At 45.6% G+C, this 16,327-nt stretch overlaps 1 protein-coding gene across 3 annotated transcripts in view; it reads left to right on the top strand.

Annotated features, from left to right (window-relative positions):
• Window positions 1-13,833, top strand: part of ECRG4 (ECRG4 augurin precursor) — a 68,503-nt gene extending 54,670 nt beyond the window's left edge. For all 3 annotated transcript variants that reach the window (XM_058829728.1, XM_058829725.1, XM_058829726.1), the window contains exons 2-5: window positions 7,695-7,817; window positions 8,496-8,543; window positions 11,010-11,167; window positions 13,233-13,833. In XM_058829728.1, the coding sequence (XP_058685711.1) occupies window positions 7,727-7,817; window positions 8,496-8,543; window positions 11,010-11,167; window positions 13,233-13,394 (459 nt within the window). In that variant the 5' untranslated portion in view covers window positions 7,695-7,726 and the 3' untranslated portion in view covers window positions 13,395-13,833. The remainder of the gene's footprint in view (window positions 1-7,694; window positions 7,818-8,495; window positions 8,544-11,009; window positions 11,168-13,232) is intronic.
• The last annotated feature ends 2,494 nt before the right edge of the window (window positions 13,834-16,327 follow it).

The raw sequence follows: 16,327 nt of genomic DNA, 5'->3' as shown, positions 1-16,327 counted from the left end.
TCCGGATGTGAATAATAAAATAAGGCAATGAACACAAGTAAAAAACATAGCTCAGGAATATGAGTTAAAAAAAAAAATATTCTGAAGCATAAAAAATAAGTATCCCAAGTCACAGCAGTAAAGCAAAGAATGATTTGAATGAAATCAGACCATGTCAGAAAGACAGGTATTAATGTACTACAGTCCCTCTCCATCTCCCTTCCTGTTAAATCTGACACACAGACTTGCTATATGCTTCCAGGTTTATCCTAAAAGTATGTTGGAGGCAGTGGAAGAGAAAAAGGAGAAGGATTTATTAGAGAGAGAATGTTTTTATCCCTCTGTGGAAAAGAAGCAGCCATGATCTGATAACGTTGCTGAACTAATCTGTTTCTCACTGTGCTTATCACTAGAGCAGCAAGGTGAATTCTGCAGTGAGGGCAGCAAAATACTGTCAGTCAGTGAAAGGGAGGAGGATGGACAGACCGACAGACACCATTTCTTATCTGGCAGGCTCAGAAAGAAGCTGAGAAAAATATCAGCAGTAGCCAAGCAGGAGAAAAAAATCCCAACAACTTTATTTTAAGCTATTTTCTATGGAAAATATGAGCTCTAATATTTATTACTAAAATGGACCAAAGAAATAGTGCAACCAATTGGGATAAAATGGCTGAAATGTGTCCCAAACCATGTGCCATGGACAATGAGACTCACAGCTGACAACAATTAAGCTTCTCCTAAAGAAAAGGTGTTTGCCCTGGGACTTGGGGCTAGTCCTGTCACTGTCAGGACATCTCTGGGGCGGTGGAAGAAATAGTATGAAAGTCAAAATATTTTGGAAAGAAGTGGCTGATGATTTAAATATTATTCCTTCTGTTTGGAAGGAAAACATGAGTTCCTGCAGTTTTCTTGGAACGGGCTGCAGAAAATGAGTAGGAGTGCCAAGTGCCTCTACCCTAAGGCAAGCGACCTGTACAATATGTCTGGGAGATTTAGAAAAACCTTATTAGCAGAAAGTAATAATTTACTGGGTGTTAGGAACACTCTTCAGTGTAGCCAGGTTCTTGATCAAATAGATCATTTTAGTGGATTGTTAAAAACTACATGGCGCTTATTTGCAAAAGATGAAGTGCCTTCTCCTGCACTCCTTGGCCAGTTTCCAACTTATCTATTTGCCTACCAAGTTATGCTGACGTTGAGCCTCATTATTTTATCCTAAGTCTCATTATATTTGGTGGGGGGGGCGGTTCTTGGAAATCCAGCTTTGGGAGTCCTGTGATTATATAAGCATTTAATCTACACTGTATTCAAGAATATTACTGTGTTGAAACACTTATAATCATGAATCCTAATAAAGAAAGAGGGAAAGAAATCAAGATCAATCTTTTTAGTGTATTTTTTCTTATGCTTGGAATTACTGAATATCCTTGAATAGCCATTACTGATACTATCTCTTACATTTTAATGAACAAACCATAGTTCTCTCAACCGCTACTGTGATGAGAGACAAAAGCAGAGGAGTCTCTGCTATTCACAGATCTCTTTGTACAAAATTTTAGGCAAAGTGTAGAATATTGATAATAGTAATAATGATAACAGTAATAGTAAAACTTAAAAATTCAGGATGCTTTGAGCCAGAGATTCCCCCTTCCTCGCTGTCCCCCCCTCAATTTAGCTCATATCAGTTAAAGAGCCACACATGCCCACACCATTTCAGGCAGCTTAAGTTTAAACTACTGGGCTTAAAACTAATTTACATAAACTCAGGGATCACAGAATTGAAATGGAGTTGCCTGAGTAGTCACCAAACCTGCTGCAAGTTGAAGAGCTCTTTAGAAATCTCGGACCTTCTTTGTTTACTCTGTAAAACATGTACTGAGTCCTGCAGGCTCCAAAGACAAAGCTGGCCAGTAGCAGACTCAGCTGTCAGAATTTCTTCAGTGAGCTCCTTGTCTTGCTCCTGCCTGTATATTCTTGAAGTCAGGTTCAGAGTGGTTTCCACTGGACTGCTCCCAAATTTTTGTTTCAGTCTTCCATGACTGTAGTCCTCAGTCTAACCCCATGCTGGTAAAGTAATGAACCCACCAGCTCCATCCTGCTATCCTGCTGCAGGCATCCCTCCAATTCATGGTCTTTGTTGTGCTGAGGGCTTGATGGAGTTTACACCATACGTGAAAGGGGCCCTGCTCACTGCTTCTCATTCCAGGGCTGTCTGGGGAACAGTCCTGCTGACAGCATTAATTAATATCTTCCAAAAAAATTTTGACATCAAGGGTCTACTGCTGTCACCAGTGGTGATGAAAGAGATTTAACCAGATGACATCATTAGTGCAGACTTGCTTACCTAATGCCCACGGGAGTGCTGCCCAACCATGCCACCAGAGCGCTTCCAGCATTGCAATGGAGGCAAATCAGGCCCTAAAACAAGCCTTAAATGCCTCCATACACAGAATCACACAGAATCACAGGGTTGGAAGAGACCTTCAAGATCATTGAGTCCAACCCAGCCCTAACACTTCAACTAAACCAAGTCACTGAGTGCCATATCCAGTCTTTTTTTAAACACATCCAGGGATTGTGACTTCACCACCTTCCCAGGTAGACCATTCCAGTACTTTATCTTTCTATAAAATACTTTTTCCTAATATCCAACCTGTATTTCCCTTGATGCAGCTTTAGACTGTGTCTTCTCCTTCTGCCAGTTGCTGCCTGGAGAAAGAGACCAACCCCACCTGACTACAGCCACCTTTCAGGGAGTTGTAGAGAGTGATAAGGTCACCCCTGAGTCTCCTTTTCTCCAGGCTAAACAACCCCAGCTCCCTCAGCTGTTCCTCACAGGGTTTGTGTTCCAAGCCCCTCACCAGCTTTGTTGCCTCCTCTGGCCATGCTTTCAACATCCTTCCCAAATTGAGGGGCCAGAACTGGACACAGCACTCCAGGTGTGGCCTCACCAGTGCCAAGTACAGGGGGAGAATGACCCCCCTGCTCCTGCTGGCCACACTATTCCTGATCCAGGCCAGGGGCCATTGGCCTTCTTGGCCACCAGGGCACAGAGCTGGCTCATGTCCAGCCAGCTGTCACCAGCACCCCCAGGTCCCTTTCTGCCTGGGCACTGTCCAGCCACACCATCCCCAGACTATGACACTGCAGGGGGTTATTGTGGCCAAAATGCAGGACTCAGCACTTGGACTTGTTAAACTTCATCTTGTTGGATTCTGCCCATCCATCCAACTGTTACAGGTCTCTCTGCAGAGCCCTCCTCCCTTCCAACAGATCAACACACGCTCCCAGCTTAGTGTCATCTCCAAATTTACTAATGAAGGACTCAATACCCTCACCCACACCATCAATAAAGATATTGAACAGAACTGGCCCCAGCACAGACCCCTGAGGGACACCACTGGTGACTGGCCCCCAGCTGGATGCAGCACCACTCAGCACCACTCCCTGGACCCGGCCATGCAGCCAGATCTTAATCCAGCACAGAGTGCTCCTGTCTGAGCCATGGCCTGCAACTTTTCCAGGAGTGTGCTGTGGGAGACAGTGTCAAATGCCTTGCTGAAGTCCAAATAGACACATCCACAGCCTTTCCTGCATCCACCAGGCAGGTCACCTGGTCATAAAAGGAGATCAAGTTGTTCAGCCATGACCTACCCCTCCTAAACCCATCCTGGCTGGGTCTGATACCCTGGCCATCCTGTAAGTGATGACACTCAGAATAAACTGTTCCATTACCTTACCAGGTACTGAGGTCAGGCTGACTACTCTATCAGGGTCTTCCTTCCCACTCTCTGTGAATGGATGTTACACTGGCCAGCTTCCAGTCATCTGGAACCTCAGCGGTGAGCCAGGACTGTTGGTAAATGATGGAGAGCAACTTCTCAAGCTCATCTGCCAGTTCCCTCATCACCCTGGCCCTTCTGGGCCCAGAGATTTATGAACATCCAAGCAGCTCAGCAGTTCTCTGACTGCCTCCTCCTGGATAAGAGAGGGACCATTCTGCTCCCTGACACCATCTACCAACCCAGGAGGACAGTTGTCCTGAGGACAAGCCATCTTCCCACTAAACACTGAGGTAAAGAAGGCATTAAGCACCTCCACCTTCTCCACATCTGCAGTTATTAAGTTCCCCTCCCACATCCAGTAGAGAACAAAGGCTGTTCTTACCCTTCCTTTTGCCATTAATATATTTATAAAAACATTTTTTATTATCCTTCACAAAAGTTGTGAAATTAAGTTCTAACTGAGATTTAGCCTCCCTTATTTTTTCCTACATTCTCTAGCAATCCCATTAAACATTTCCTGAGACACCTGACCTTCCTTTCCTAAGATATATGTCCTCTTTTTATTCCTTAGTTCTTTCAAAACCTCGTTGCCCACTGAGGCTGGACGTTTGCCTTGTCTACTCATCTTTTGGCACATGAGGACAGTCTGTTCCTGTGCCCTCAAGATTTCTGTTTTGAAGCACCACCCACCTTTCCTGAACTCCCTTAAGGGCTGTTTCCCAAAGAACTCTCTGAATAAGTCTCCTAAGTAGGCCAAAGTCTGCTCTCCAGAAGTCTAGTGTGGATATTTTATTGATGCTCCTCCTGATTTCACCAAATACTGAGAACTCTATAATTTCATGATCACTGTGCCCCAAGCTGCCTCCAGCCACATCTCCCACCAGCCCATCTCCACTTGCAAACAACAGGTCTAACATAACCCCTGGTGGGCTCACTCACCAGCTGTGACAAAAAGTTGTCCTCCACACACTCTAAGAACCTCCTGGACTGCCTCTTCTCTGCTGTGTTAAGTTCCCTGCAGGTGTCTGGCAGGTTAAAGTCACTTACAAGAACAAGGGCTGGTGATCCTGGTGATGCTGAAGAAAGGGAGGTTTTAAAGAGAGCAGTGTCACTGCTGATGAAGAGATCCCAGGAAAAACTGTAGTATTCCAGCTGTACACACAGCAACTGTGCTTTTTCATGGTAAGTAACAGAAAGGGGTACTGCAGGCATGTCAATAAACTTGGATATTCCCTCTGGGACAAATCCTTGGAATAACAATGCAGTAGTTGCAAGCTCAACAGAAAAATGTGTCTTACTACTATACTAGGGCAACACTGCTTTAAGTCCTTAAAACAAACTGGAAAGAAATAGAGAGTGCTAGTGGAAAAACATCAGTCACCTTTCACCCTGCCTTTGAAAAGAAGTGCTGCTATATTTTTTTTTTTACTTTATGTTAAAAACTTCTGTCCCCTGAACTGAAAAATTTACTTCTTCTCAAAGACAATGCACTCAGTTTAAACCTGAGCATTGTAGTCTTCTGTCAATCACTTCTTCCATCACCAGGGCAATGAATTTCTACAATAACCTTTTACTTGAGTCAATCCCTTCTCTAGGTTTTACAAGATTGCATTTTGTCCCAGCAGTTTCTTCAGTCATCATGATGTATCTGGTATCCAGAAGAGGTTCTGTGCCATTTCCTTGGCCAAGAGGCACAAAGCACCTGAAGTTCTGCAGAGCCCCAGCTCCCACACAAGGCTTGTTACAAGCCAACCAGCTGAACAAAACACCCTTTGCCATTACCAGTATAGCAGTAAACCATGAATATTCATGAGTTATTGCCCTGGTTTTATAAATTAACTCCATCACAGCTTTTCCATGTAGTCTTGCCTATGTGCTCTTCACTTCTGTCCCTTCTAGCTATATTCTGCAAGTAACTGCGTTAACCTGCTGAAAGAGTGCATTGATTCAGGAGAAGGGGTGTTTCTCCAACACACGGTGTAGTCTGCTGACACTTGAAGCATGGAGCTACAGGGAGAAACCACTCAAAAACAGAGGCAGAAAAGACGAACAAATTCCTGTTCACATTTGCATGTGAGTTAAGCTGGGACCCCAGCCTCCTATGGAAGTGCTTCTGTCACAGGGATCAGGGAGGTGCTGCTCCCTCCCGCTCTCTGTGGGAACATGTGGCTCCTGCAGAGAGCAAGAGGCGCTTTGGGTGGAGCTCTTGTTCGACTTCGACACTGCCACTTGGGCTGGGATAACAGAATCATAGAATGGTTTGGGTTGGAAGTGACATTAAAGATGATCTCATTCCAACCCCTCCCCACCCATAAGCAGGGACACCTTCCTGAAGACCAGGTTGCTCAGACAACCCCATCCAACCTGGCCTTGAACGCTTCCAGGGATGGGACATCCCGAACATCTCTGGGCAAGCAGTTCCAGGGTCTGACCACCCTCACAGTAAAGAATTTCTTCCTAATATCTAAACTAAACCTCTTTCAGTTTGAAGCCCTTACCCCTTGTCCTATCACTTCATGTCCTTGTAACAAGTCCTCACAAAAAGGATGAGCAGAGATGCCTGAGCTTTAGCTCAGGGCTGCTGGGGGGATGAAGGGCAGCAAGGGAGAAGCTTTGAGTGCAGATTTAAGTGATTTTTTCAGGAGAGGAAAGATGGGTGGGGCACACAGGAGCGATTTCCTGAAGCAGCATTCAGGCTGGGGCTGGGACACTGCAGAGGGGCCAGCCCACTCCGGTGCTTCTTCTGCATTCTACAGCGAGTGGTGAAGCCAGCCATGGGGTCTGGTCCCACTCCCACCATCTGCTGTGCCTGTATGTTCCACATCTCATCACAGGGAGCTCCCACACCTCTGCACGGCTCCCCCACCCTGCGCTCGTGGCTATGGATACACACACGTACATATTCAATGTACATATTTATATACAATTGCAATATACAGAGTATGCACTCTGTGTGTGTGTGTGTGTGTATTCATCTGCAACTGATCTGGAACCGACCCTTCTAGCACAGAGCCAAGGCTCCAGCACTTGCCAGATTCCTCACAAGTAGTTTACAGAGGGAGCCCGGCTCTCCCTTGCTCTGCGCTGGCACAGGTTCAGCAGGAGGTGAGATGCTCATTGTGGTCTCCTGAGTGCTGTGGGTCTCTGCTGCGAGGGAAGAGAGAGGTTTGTGTCTGAGGATGGGTAAGGAATTCATTAGGAATTCATCTGGGCTGTTTCTGGCATCTGCAGGGGAAGGAACTAGTAGAAGATTAATTCACCAAGGGAAGGTTTAAGTCCGAATTAGGAAAAGGCAAGAGTAAGTTTAGGCACCATTAGAGTTATGAAACTGCTGAGCAAGGGTTCTTCGATTGTGAGTCTGGCTTTAGGTCCCTGAATTCTTAGAATAAACCAAAACTGTCCATATGTAGGAAAAAAAAAAAAATCCAAATTATTTTTAAATAATTGTGATTATCTGTGGGTTTGGTTGATGGAAGGGAGACAGAGAAAACCCTGAACTAAGTCACCTTTTGTTGATTCAGTTTAGTTTTTCCATCAGGACAACCTCTCCATTTCCATGTACTGTTAAGAAGTATCTGACAAACTGAGTTTTTATCGACAGCAATGTGAAACGACACGCTACAGCCATTTAAAATTGGTTTTTTGACTCCCCTGTCAGAAAAGCCTGCATGAACCTGCAAGGTCTTTGCCAGTCTCACTGGACCGATTATGTGTAACTCCAGACAAGAAGTGTTTCTGGGAAGTGGCCGAGCACACGGGGGTCCCTGGCGCTGTCCGTGGGTGCGGGTCCCGCGGGATCCCGGGGCTGCGGGCTCCGGGAGCGCTGCCCTCCCCTCCCCGCCCCTCCCCTCCCGCCGGGACCGGCCCTTCCCTCCGCTCCTCCGTCCCTCCCTCCCTCCACCTCCATCCTCTCCGTCTCCTCCCGCACAGGTGGGACTCCTCTCCTCGCCGCCCCTGCCGCGATGCCGCCGCCGTGTGCCCGCGGGGCCCTGCCCGGAGTCTCCTTCCTCCTCCTCCTCCTCCTCCTCCTCCCGCTGCTCTGCGCGGCCCCCGGTGAGTGAGCGCGGGGTGCGGGACAGGGGGCGAGCACAGCCCGGCACGGCCCGGCCAGCGGGAATGAACCTTCCCCTGGCATCCCCCGTGCGTGACAGCCTTCGGACGCTCCAAAGCTTGAGCAAGTCGGGCATCTTTCTTAAAAGGCGCTTGTTTGCCAGGGACTGAAGCATCTGGGAACAGCCGAGCGCTTGCAGGTCTCCCGTTGCGCTGCCGGTCAGGGGATCAGCGGGATGACTGCTCCGATGTGCCTTGGGGCAGGATGACAGGCACGATTTTGGAGCGGTCTGATTGTCAGCACAGCCTTCACCCAGTGGCCAGGGGCTTTCAGCATTGTCATGCTGTTCTGGGTGCTGGTACTGGCACCAGCTGCAGTTTTCTGGTGAAAAATATAATAATTTACTCAGTGAAGAGTAGGGTTTCCCTTGCCAAGAGAGCTGGGGAGAGGATGCTGGAGTGTCAGAATCTTCCCTGCAGTGTATATTGTGCTCAAGTGTGGAAAAGGGAGCAAAGACAGCAAGTTTCTCTTGGGAGAAAATTGTCTGCTTTGCCTGTTGAACTGGAGCAATGACAAAAATACTTCTGGCAGTTTTTGAGAAAAAATCTTTTTTTGTTGTTCGTGGTGGTGGTGTTATTTCCTTCTCAGTAAATGTATCTGTTTTATTTTTATTTGTCTAGATGTTTCAAGGGGAAATAAGCTTAAACTGATGCTTCAGAAACGAGAAGGTAAGTAAAGAAACAGCAAAGTGCTTTGTTTTCCCTTGGAGCTGGTTGCTGCCAGCTGAAGCTGCCGCTGAGCTGCCCCTGTACCCCCAGCTCCAGGAGCACAGATGGAGCAGGGGGCTGCAAACACAGGGCCACGCTTGCCATGGGCCACACCAAAACCTCCTGCCCAGGCAGAGCCTCTGCCTGCATGCCTGTTTGGGATGTTGGGCTGGAGGCTCTGCTTGCCACAGCTCCCTCTGAAATTCGGGGTTCCCAGGCTCAGGCAGCACACCTGCCTTTTGCTCTGCACAGAGCACAGCACCAACCTTTTCCAAGGCTTGCATGGCAGACGTGGCATTTATCTGGTTCATTTGGGGAAGTCACAAACTTTTCCAAGGAATTATAATGCATGGAAATACTGCTGGCTCAGGCACAGGGAGGAATATGTGCAAACCCAGCTTGCCTATGATGCCTTGACTTGTTCTTTTTGTCTTCTTGGCCCCACTAGTGCTTCTTTTTTGGAAGACTGCTCTCTTACGGGAGAGATGATGGCCAAGGGCCCAGCAGTCAGAAGCATGGAATGGCTCACTGGTTGAGGGAAGGTGGTGGAAACGATGCCAACTGGGAACAAGCTGCACCACAGCAGACGAAACATCCCAGAAGTTTTGGCCAGCTCTCCTCAGCCAGCTCTATGGCTGAAGCAAAGAATTTATACCCCCACAGAGGGGACTCCCACTTTCTGCCAGGCTTTCTAATTTCATACTGTTTTTTTTTTTCCTGGCATCACTCCACACCTCTTACCAGAACTAAAATATATATCCCACCACCTCTGTTTTCCTTGTGTGTGGGTTCCTTACATCACCATTCTGCAGCGCTTGTGTGACGGTAGGAGCGACCTTCCTGCACCACAGCAGTGGCCACTTGTTTGTTCAGGTCCCCTGGGGAGAGGGACTGCCTGGGGAGGGCTCTTGGGGCATGCAAACAACATGGCTTAGATCAGGAAGAACTGAAGAACTGATGGACGGAATATGCAGTCTCTTTAATTCCAACCTTGCTCCCCTTTCCTGGCTGGCTACTAAAGTGAGCAGGCCAAGCACACAGTTCTGCTTCCCTTGCTGGCAGTGTCCCGTGTGTGAGGGCTCATTCATGGGACATTTGCTCAGCTATCCCTCTTCTCAGTAAGAACACACAGTTCAAGCTCACAGTGTGTTATCAGTTTCCAGCTCATCACTGCAGGACAGCCTACTGTTTCCCACTTACTACAACTCATCTATCACTTCTATCTTCAGAATCTCCTTCTCTCTGCAGTCCTTTGCCTTCCTCTGTGAGTCTGCCCAGCTCCTACTTCAGTGGTTTTCACATCTCCACTTGACTTCCCTGTCTACCCCAGTCTCTTCCCTCACATCCTCCAAAAACCCCATGCACACCCCTGCTCCTGATTTCTCCCTCATTGAAATGAACCATCTGAAGGCAGGACTTCTCCTACTCCTACAGACTTTTTGTTTCACAGCCAGATCAATAACGTGTTTTATCATTTCCATGTGTGGCTAGTCACAGAATCATAGAACTGTTAGGTTAGAAAAGATCTCTAAGTTTAAATCCAACTATTTACCCAGCAGAGCCACTGTCACCACTAAACCATGTCTCCAGGTGCCACAACTGTTTTTTGAACGTCCAGGGATGGCAATTCCCACCACTTCCCTAAGCAGCTTGTTCCAAAGCTTGACCACTCTTTAAGTGAAGGAATTTTTCCTAACATCCAATCTTACATGGCACAACTTGAGGCCATTTCTTCTTACCCTGTGTAAGTCCTCTCATCCATGTCTTTGGGAGGTGCATCAGTTCCTCTAGCAGCCACAGCAAGCTGCTCTTAGGCATGGAGCAAGCCAGATGGCTCATCTGGCTCTGGCAGGTTGAGGGCATTTCCATGCATCCCTCACATAGGTTGCTATGAAAACCTGATGGGCTTTTATTTTCAGGCATACAAGGCATTTAGTAGTGCTCATCTAAATGCTACTTTTTACACATCAGTTCAAAAATCTATCCTTTTAAGTGTTTCTTGCTTCACTCTAATATGTTAGCAGTGTTTTGCCAGCTTCCTCAGTCTTTTTAACTTCACCTCTCTTCTTCAACCCAATTTCTGCAACCATAGCACTTAGGGCCAGTCTCCTGTTCTCTCCTGAAAGCACAAACACATAGTGCATATGCTCCTTGAGTCTGGGTGTTTTTATTCGAATTCCTCAGTTAGCTGCTCTACTTGAGCTCAGAAATGATTTTCAAGAATCCAGGAGAATGAGGGTAGCAGAGAAATCCTATTACATTGGTGATTCCTGGGTTTATTACTGTTACTCTGCTACAGGCGTTGCACTGGCAAGCACAAAGGTAATGGCACGATGTGAGAATCATTTTCTTACTTGCTGCAAGTAGTACTCTTCAGGCTGACTAAAAATTTCCTGGCATGCCTTTTGTGGGGGGAATTAATTTCAGCCTCTGCTGCTGCGAAGCCTGAGGTGTCAGTGAAAGAAACAGCAGCCAAGGAATTCCTGAGCAGCCTGAGACGCCAGAGGCGCCAGCTGTGGGACAGAAGCCAGCCCGACGTGCAGCAGTGGTACCAGCAGTTCCTGTACCTGGGCTTTGATGAGCAGGTGAGTGCAAGAAATGGAGAGGGCTTATGAAACAGAGGGAGAATAGAGAGGGATAGAACAAGGGGGATGGGGTTTAAATGAAAAAAAAAAGAAGATATTTAGATTATTAGGAATATTAGGAAGAAATAGATAAAATATTAAGAAGAAATTCTTTACTGTGAGCGTGGTGAGGCCCTGGAACAAGTTGCCCAGAGAAGTGCTTGATGCCCCATTCCTCTAAGTGTTGAAGGCCAGGTTTGACATGGTCCAGTAGTGTCCCTGCCCAGATTTCTTTAAAGAGGCAAATGTCACACAGAAATATAACCTCTGTTATATTATCATGTTAAGAGGTCTTTGCATTATCTTATTAATAGAAAAAAAATTACATTAAGGTTTTCTATGGAGTTCTTGCCTGCTATCAAACTTATGCTTAATAAGTTGTAACTGGACACATGAACAAAGTTTGCTTTGTGGAATAGGTGTCCTGACTCAAAGCAATCAATCGTATTTCAGGAAAGAAATTTGTCAGCCTCAATCTAATCAGCTTTTAAATATGCTGAGAAATTCCCACCAAGCTGGCTGTGATTGGCACTGACATTATGCACCCAATGCACACTTGTGCCTCCACAGTGTGGGAAGCTCCTGACCATCATGAACACTGGCAGCTGTGCCTCCACTCTATATGTGAAAGGAAAACCATTGGATAATATTCAGTCAGCCTCCCTTCAAATGAGGACACGTTTTTAAAAATATTTTATTTGTAAAAACACTGGAGTGGAATCAAGCTGCACAAAGCTCCCCTAAATAGATGCTGGAATAGGGCAAAAAAGTGTGTTTGGTTGCAGTCCCACATGTAGAATCATTTTTGCTTTTAATAAGAGGTAAAAATAGTTATAGATGCTGAATTCTTGGCCTCTGTCAGCTGTATGAATATGTTTAATGAGATTGCATTGGCACAGGCAAGAAAGCTTCATGCTATGTGGATTGCTTGGAAGATGAATGCCCTCATTTTCAAAACTGCAACAATTAGAAAAATAATCCTTTGCTTGAGCTGAAATAATAAAGGGTACTTTTTTCTAAATTCTCCTGGATATTGTGTGGATAAAAGTAACTTCTCAACAGCATGGCTATGTCCCCCTTCACTAATAGGAATAGGAAAAATAGGAAAAATGGTTTTATACATCAGAAACTGAAGACTGGGTGAAAATACCAAAAGGAACAAGGACAAACCATGCAGATAAAGTGAATTCTCCTCTGAGTTCCTGTATGCATTTCAAAAACTGAAATGAGGCCTGTTGTAGGATACAATGAATCTACTTAGTAGGTTTTCTTGAGTATTAAGACAGTCTTAACAATGAAATAACTGTTTGTTCCAGCAAAGGACTAAAGGACTTGGTCCATAGCTATCAACTGAGTATTTGCAAAACTTTTTCTTTTCTTTTTTTTCTCCTAAATCTCAGCCAAAAATATTTCCAAAGAGTCATTCAGATGGAAAGGCTTTGGCTTGGCAAGTATTTTATATCATTGCACACTATATTTCCTCTGCTATTGTAAGCAGAACTGAAGAGCTAATTGCATTTCCGTAGCTGGAAGGCTGCATTGTACCTTTGTTTTCACCCCTGCAAGGTGTGAGTGAGAGATCAGAGACAGAAATCAAAAAAAGCCTGTTGCACCTCAGTCAGGGACATTGCAAATAAGGGCACATGGCAAGGGACAACTAGACCTTTAGATTTTTAACTGTAAAATACTGACATGATTTTACAGTCCACCATTGACGAGGTAATTGAAATATTAAAGGTGCTTAGTGCACACACATTTCAGATGAAGATACTCTCAGTTTAAGCACTTTGCAGTGGGCAGGGGGTGTGGGGCTGGGCAGGACAATTCCTGCACACAGGATCCTGATAATCCCATAGAGAAAGTGGGTACAAGTCACAAAACCCCTTGGATCTAAAGATTTCATTTATGACAAATGTACAAAGGATCCGAATTTCTGAAAGAGGCTTGCACCACTTCTGTTTAATCTCATCACTGTAGTTTCAGGCTGGAAAGCAAATGCTTTCTTTTTTTTTTTTTTTTCTGGCAGAAATTTGAAGATGACATCTCCTACTGGACAAACTTGGGGCGTGCTCGTAATGAATACTACGGTGGGTACTACCAGCACCACTACGACGAAGATTCTCCGATTGGCCCACGAAACCCACACAGCTTCAGGCACGGAGCAGGCGTCAACTACGACGATTACTAATGCCATTTATCCTGCTCTAGCTGCTGCCTGTAGGGCTGCACTGGGCAAGGCTGAGCCCTCCCTCAGCCCGAATGACCCCGCTTTTCCCTCTATTCATGTCAAACAGCAAGAGTAAAGGAACTGCCTGACTTGGGTGAAAGCAAGACTTTTTTTTAACTATCATTACTTAGTAGTACACTATATATATAAAGTGTTATAGAAATAAAGCTTTTTAGATAACCAGGTTGCCATTATTTAGTAGACTTCATAACAGAAAGTTTAATTCCAACTGTATTACTACAGATCCCTTTTAAATTGGCTTTTTCATTTGCTGTCCTACAATCAATTGCAAAACTACATTTTATCATCTACTTTGGCATATAGAATACATAATATAAGCCAGTACATTTAATATGTGACTGCCCATTCACATTTCTATTAACAAATAAATCAAATTATTCTTGGGAGAAAAGAAAAAAAAAAAAGGTTTCCTGTCAGTTGAAGTTCTGCCTTGTTGCCTACTCTGCTGTTTCCATACCTACAGCGTGCAGCCCTCCAAGCCTGACACGGCACTTCTGCAGCTCCTCTTGGGTCAAGGACACAGATATTCACAAAAGCTAAATTCAGTGCAGATGAGCTTGCCTACCTACAAAGCCTGTGCAAAGATCCTCCAGGGAATGAAGGCTGAAGGCAGGAACTTGACTTCAGCAGTAATTGCTGAGGCACAGAGCATCCAACCTGAGCGGCCCTAACCCCTCCCAGGCACGATAACCCAAAGGTTATCTTTGCTGAATACTCCTCTTTGTGTCCGTTCCACTTAGCGTCAAGCTTTCAGCCTAGCTCAAAACAGGGAATAAAACAACAAAGCTAGCTATTTAAAATTAAGTTAGTGTCAGATAGCATCCAACACAATTCCCTGACATCATAATTTCCTACTGCAAAATTCCCTCTACGCCAGTTCAGACTGAAACATGCACGTTAGGCTGAGCATCAAAATATATCAGAAACTGGGCATCTGTTAGTGAAACAGTGGATTAAAGGGGAGTTGTTGGTGGCATTATGTATGTTAAGAATCCCAAAACACAACCAATTTTTGTATCACAGCAACATCAGCCTGGGAGGGAGATTTCAGCTGTCAGGGGCTTCAGGAGGAGCTGGGCAGAGGAAAGCACTGCTGGCACTTGACAAATGTAGAGGACTGGGAAGGGGCAGGTGAGGAAGGCTGGCTGCTCCAGGACTTCTGGAACTGAAGAATCAGGAAAAAGAGAGATTGAGTATGTTCTACCAACTGTAGCAGTTAGAGAAGATATCATGGATGCTTTAGCAGTCTCTCATCTAAAGCATACCAGAAATTTCCAAAGCATGGATCATAGCAATACCATTTCTTACACTTCACTTCTTTCTTAATTCTATTTCCTAATCTTTTGTTTAAAGCCCTTGCAGTGGGATGGACTGGTGTCTAGGAGATGTAGCCCAGCACTACACAGCTCCCTGCAGGAATACTTCCCTTTGTTGAGGGAGCCAAACTGAATGAACTTGCTGATCACTTCTCTGCACACACAGATCCACACTAGCCTAACATGCTCCAAACCCTCACCCATTCTTAGCCTTAATCTCACAGAATCCTTGCCAGTTTAACTGGTTTAAACTGGTGTGTTTCCTTGGTAGAAGAACCTTTATTCCAAATACAGAATAATCACATTCTGAGTAAAGGACGGACTCTTTTGCACAGTTGGAAAACACCTCTTCCTAAAAGAATACTTCCATTTTGTGTATTATCCAAAAAGTGTACTGAATTTGGCAACATTTGAACCATGCTGGTAATTTTCATCATTTCCCAGAATTTACAACTGGGAATTCAGACCAGCTGAATAAGGAAGAATAAAACAAGTGCTGTAAATAAAGACCATCCCTCCCTAGGCCTTTGTAAACTCTGTCCATTCCTGCAGGCTGACTCAGTCTAGCAGCTTTCTGTGCCTCGCAGGCTCACACCCAAATCTACGGTCTCTGTCTTCTGAATTCTCTAAGAGGAAAAAAAATCTTTTCATAATATTGTGTTGCAGGGTTAAGGAGTGGGACAGAGTTAACTTTACATAACAACACATAAGATAACACGTTTTAGATTTGTGACTAAACCAGCATAGGCAGAACACAAATGTTTTTGCTTTGGGTGAACAGTGCCCGCACAGCCTGTTTTCCACACTGTCCCCCAGCAGGCAGGCTAGGAGCGGGTGAGAGGCTGGGAGGGTACATGGGTGAGAGAGCTGACCCAAACGGGACAATTCCAAATGAGGTAAGGACTTGCTCAACATTAAAAGCTAGTAAGAAAAGTGTGAGGGCTTTGCCTTCCAGGGAAGCCATTTCTCAGAGACTGGGTGAGCACCAGGCTTGCTTGGGAGAGATGGTGAGTGGCCTTTGCATCACGTGGGCTTTCTTTACTTCACTCATGAAACTGCTCTTACCTCAGCCCTCAAGAGTACTCATCCTGATTGTCTAATTCTCTCCCATTGGGGCAGGAGAAGGGAGTGGCTGTGAGGGCACTTTTCTGCAGGCTGGGGTCACTCACCGCAAGGCAAAGCTCTGAGGTGAGGACAACCTCCTTCTTCCAGAGGGGTGCACGTGCCTTGCTGTGCAGCAGTTGCAATGATGGGAAGCAAGCAAGGAAGAGCCATCAGACTTGGGCAAAAGGAGGAAGATTTACTGGGGCAAAAAAATATCAGATATGCATGGAATGCTTCAAAGTTTATTTTCCTTTGACTATTTCTGTCCCAAAACATAGAACTGTCAATCTCCTCTCAGCCTTTCCAGTCTGCTGTGCAGACAGCACAGGGCACATCACCACCACCCTCAGCCATCCCAGCACTGACATAATGTAACCTCTCCAGCAAGACAGAAGAGCACCAATTGTTCATTGTGGCTCCCTTCAGAGCAGGAACAGCTTGGCCATGCTCCAG

The sequence above is a fragment of the Poecile atricapillus genome, chromosome 1 (genome assembly GCF_030490865.1).
Source record: "Poecile atricapillus isolate bPoeAtr1 chromosome 1, bPoeAtr1.hap1, whole genome shotgun sequence".
NCBI lineage: Eukaryota > Metazoa > Chordata > Aves > Passeriformes > Paridae > Poecile > Poecile atricapillus.
Note: the sequence above shows the minus strand (reverse complement) of the source record. Positions and strands in the feature narration are given on the sequence as shown.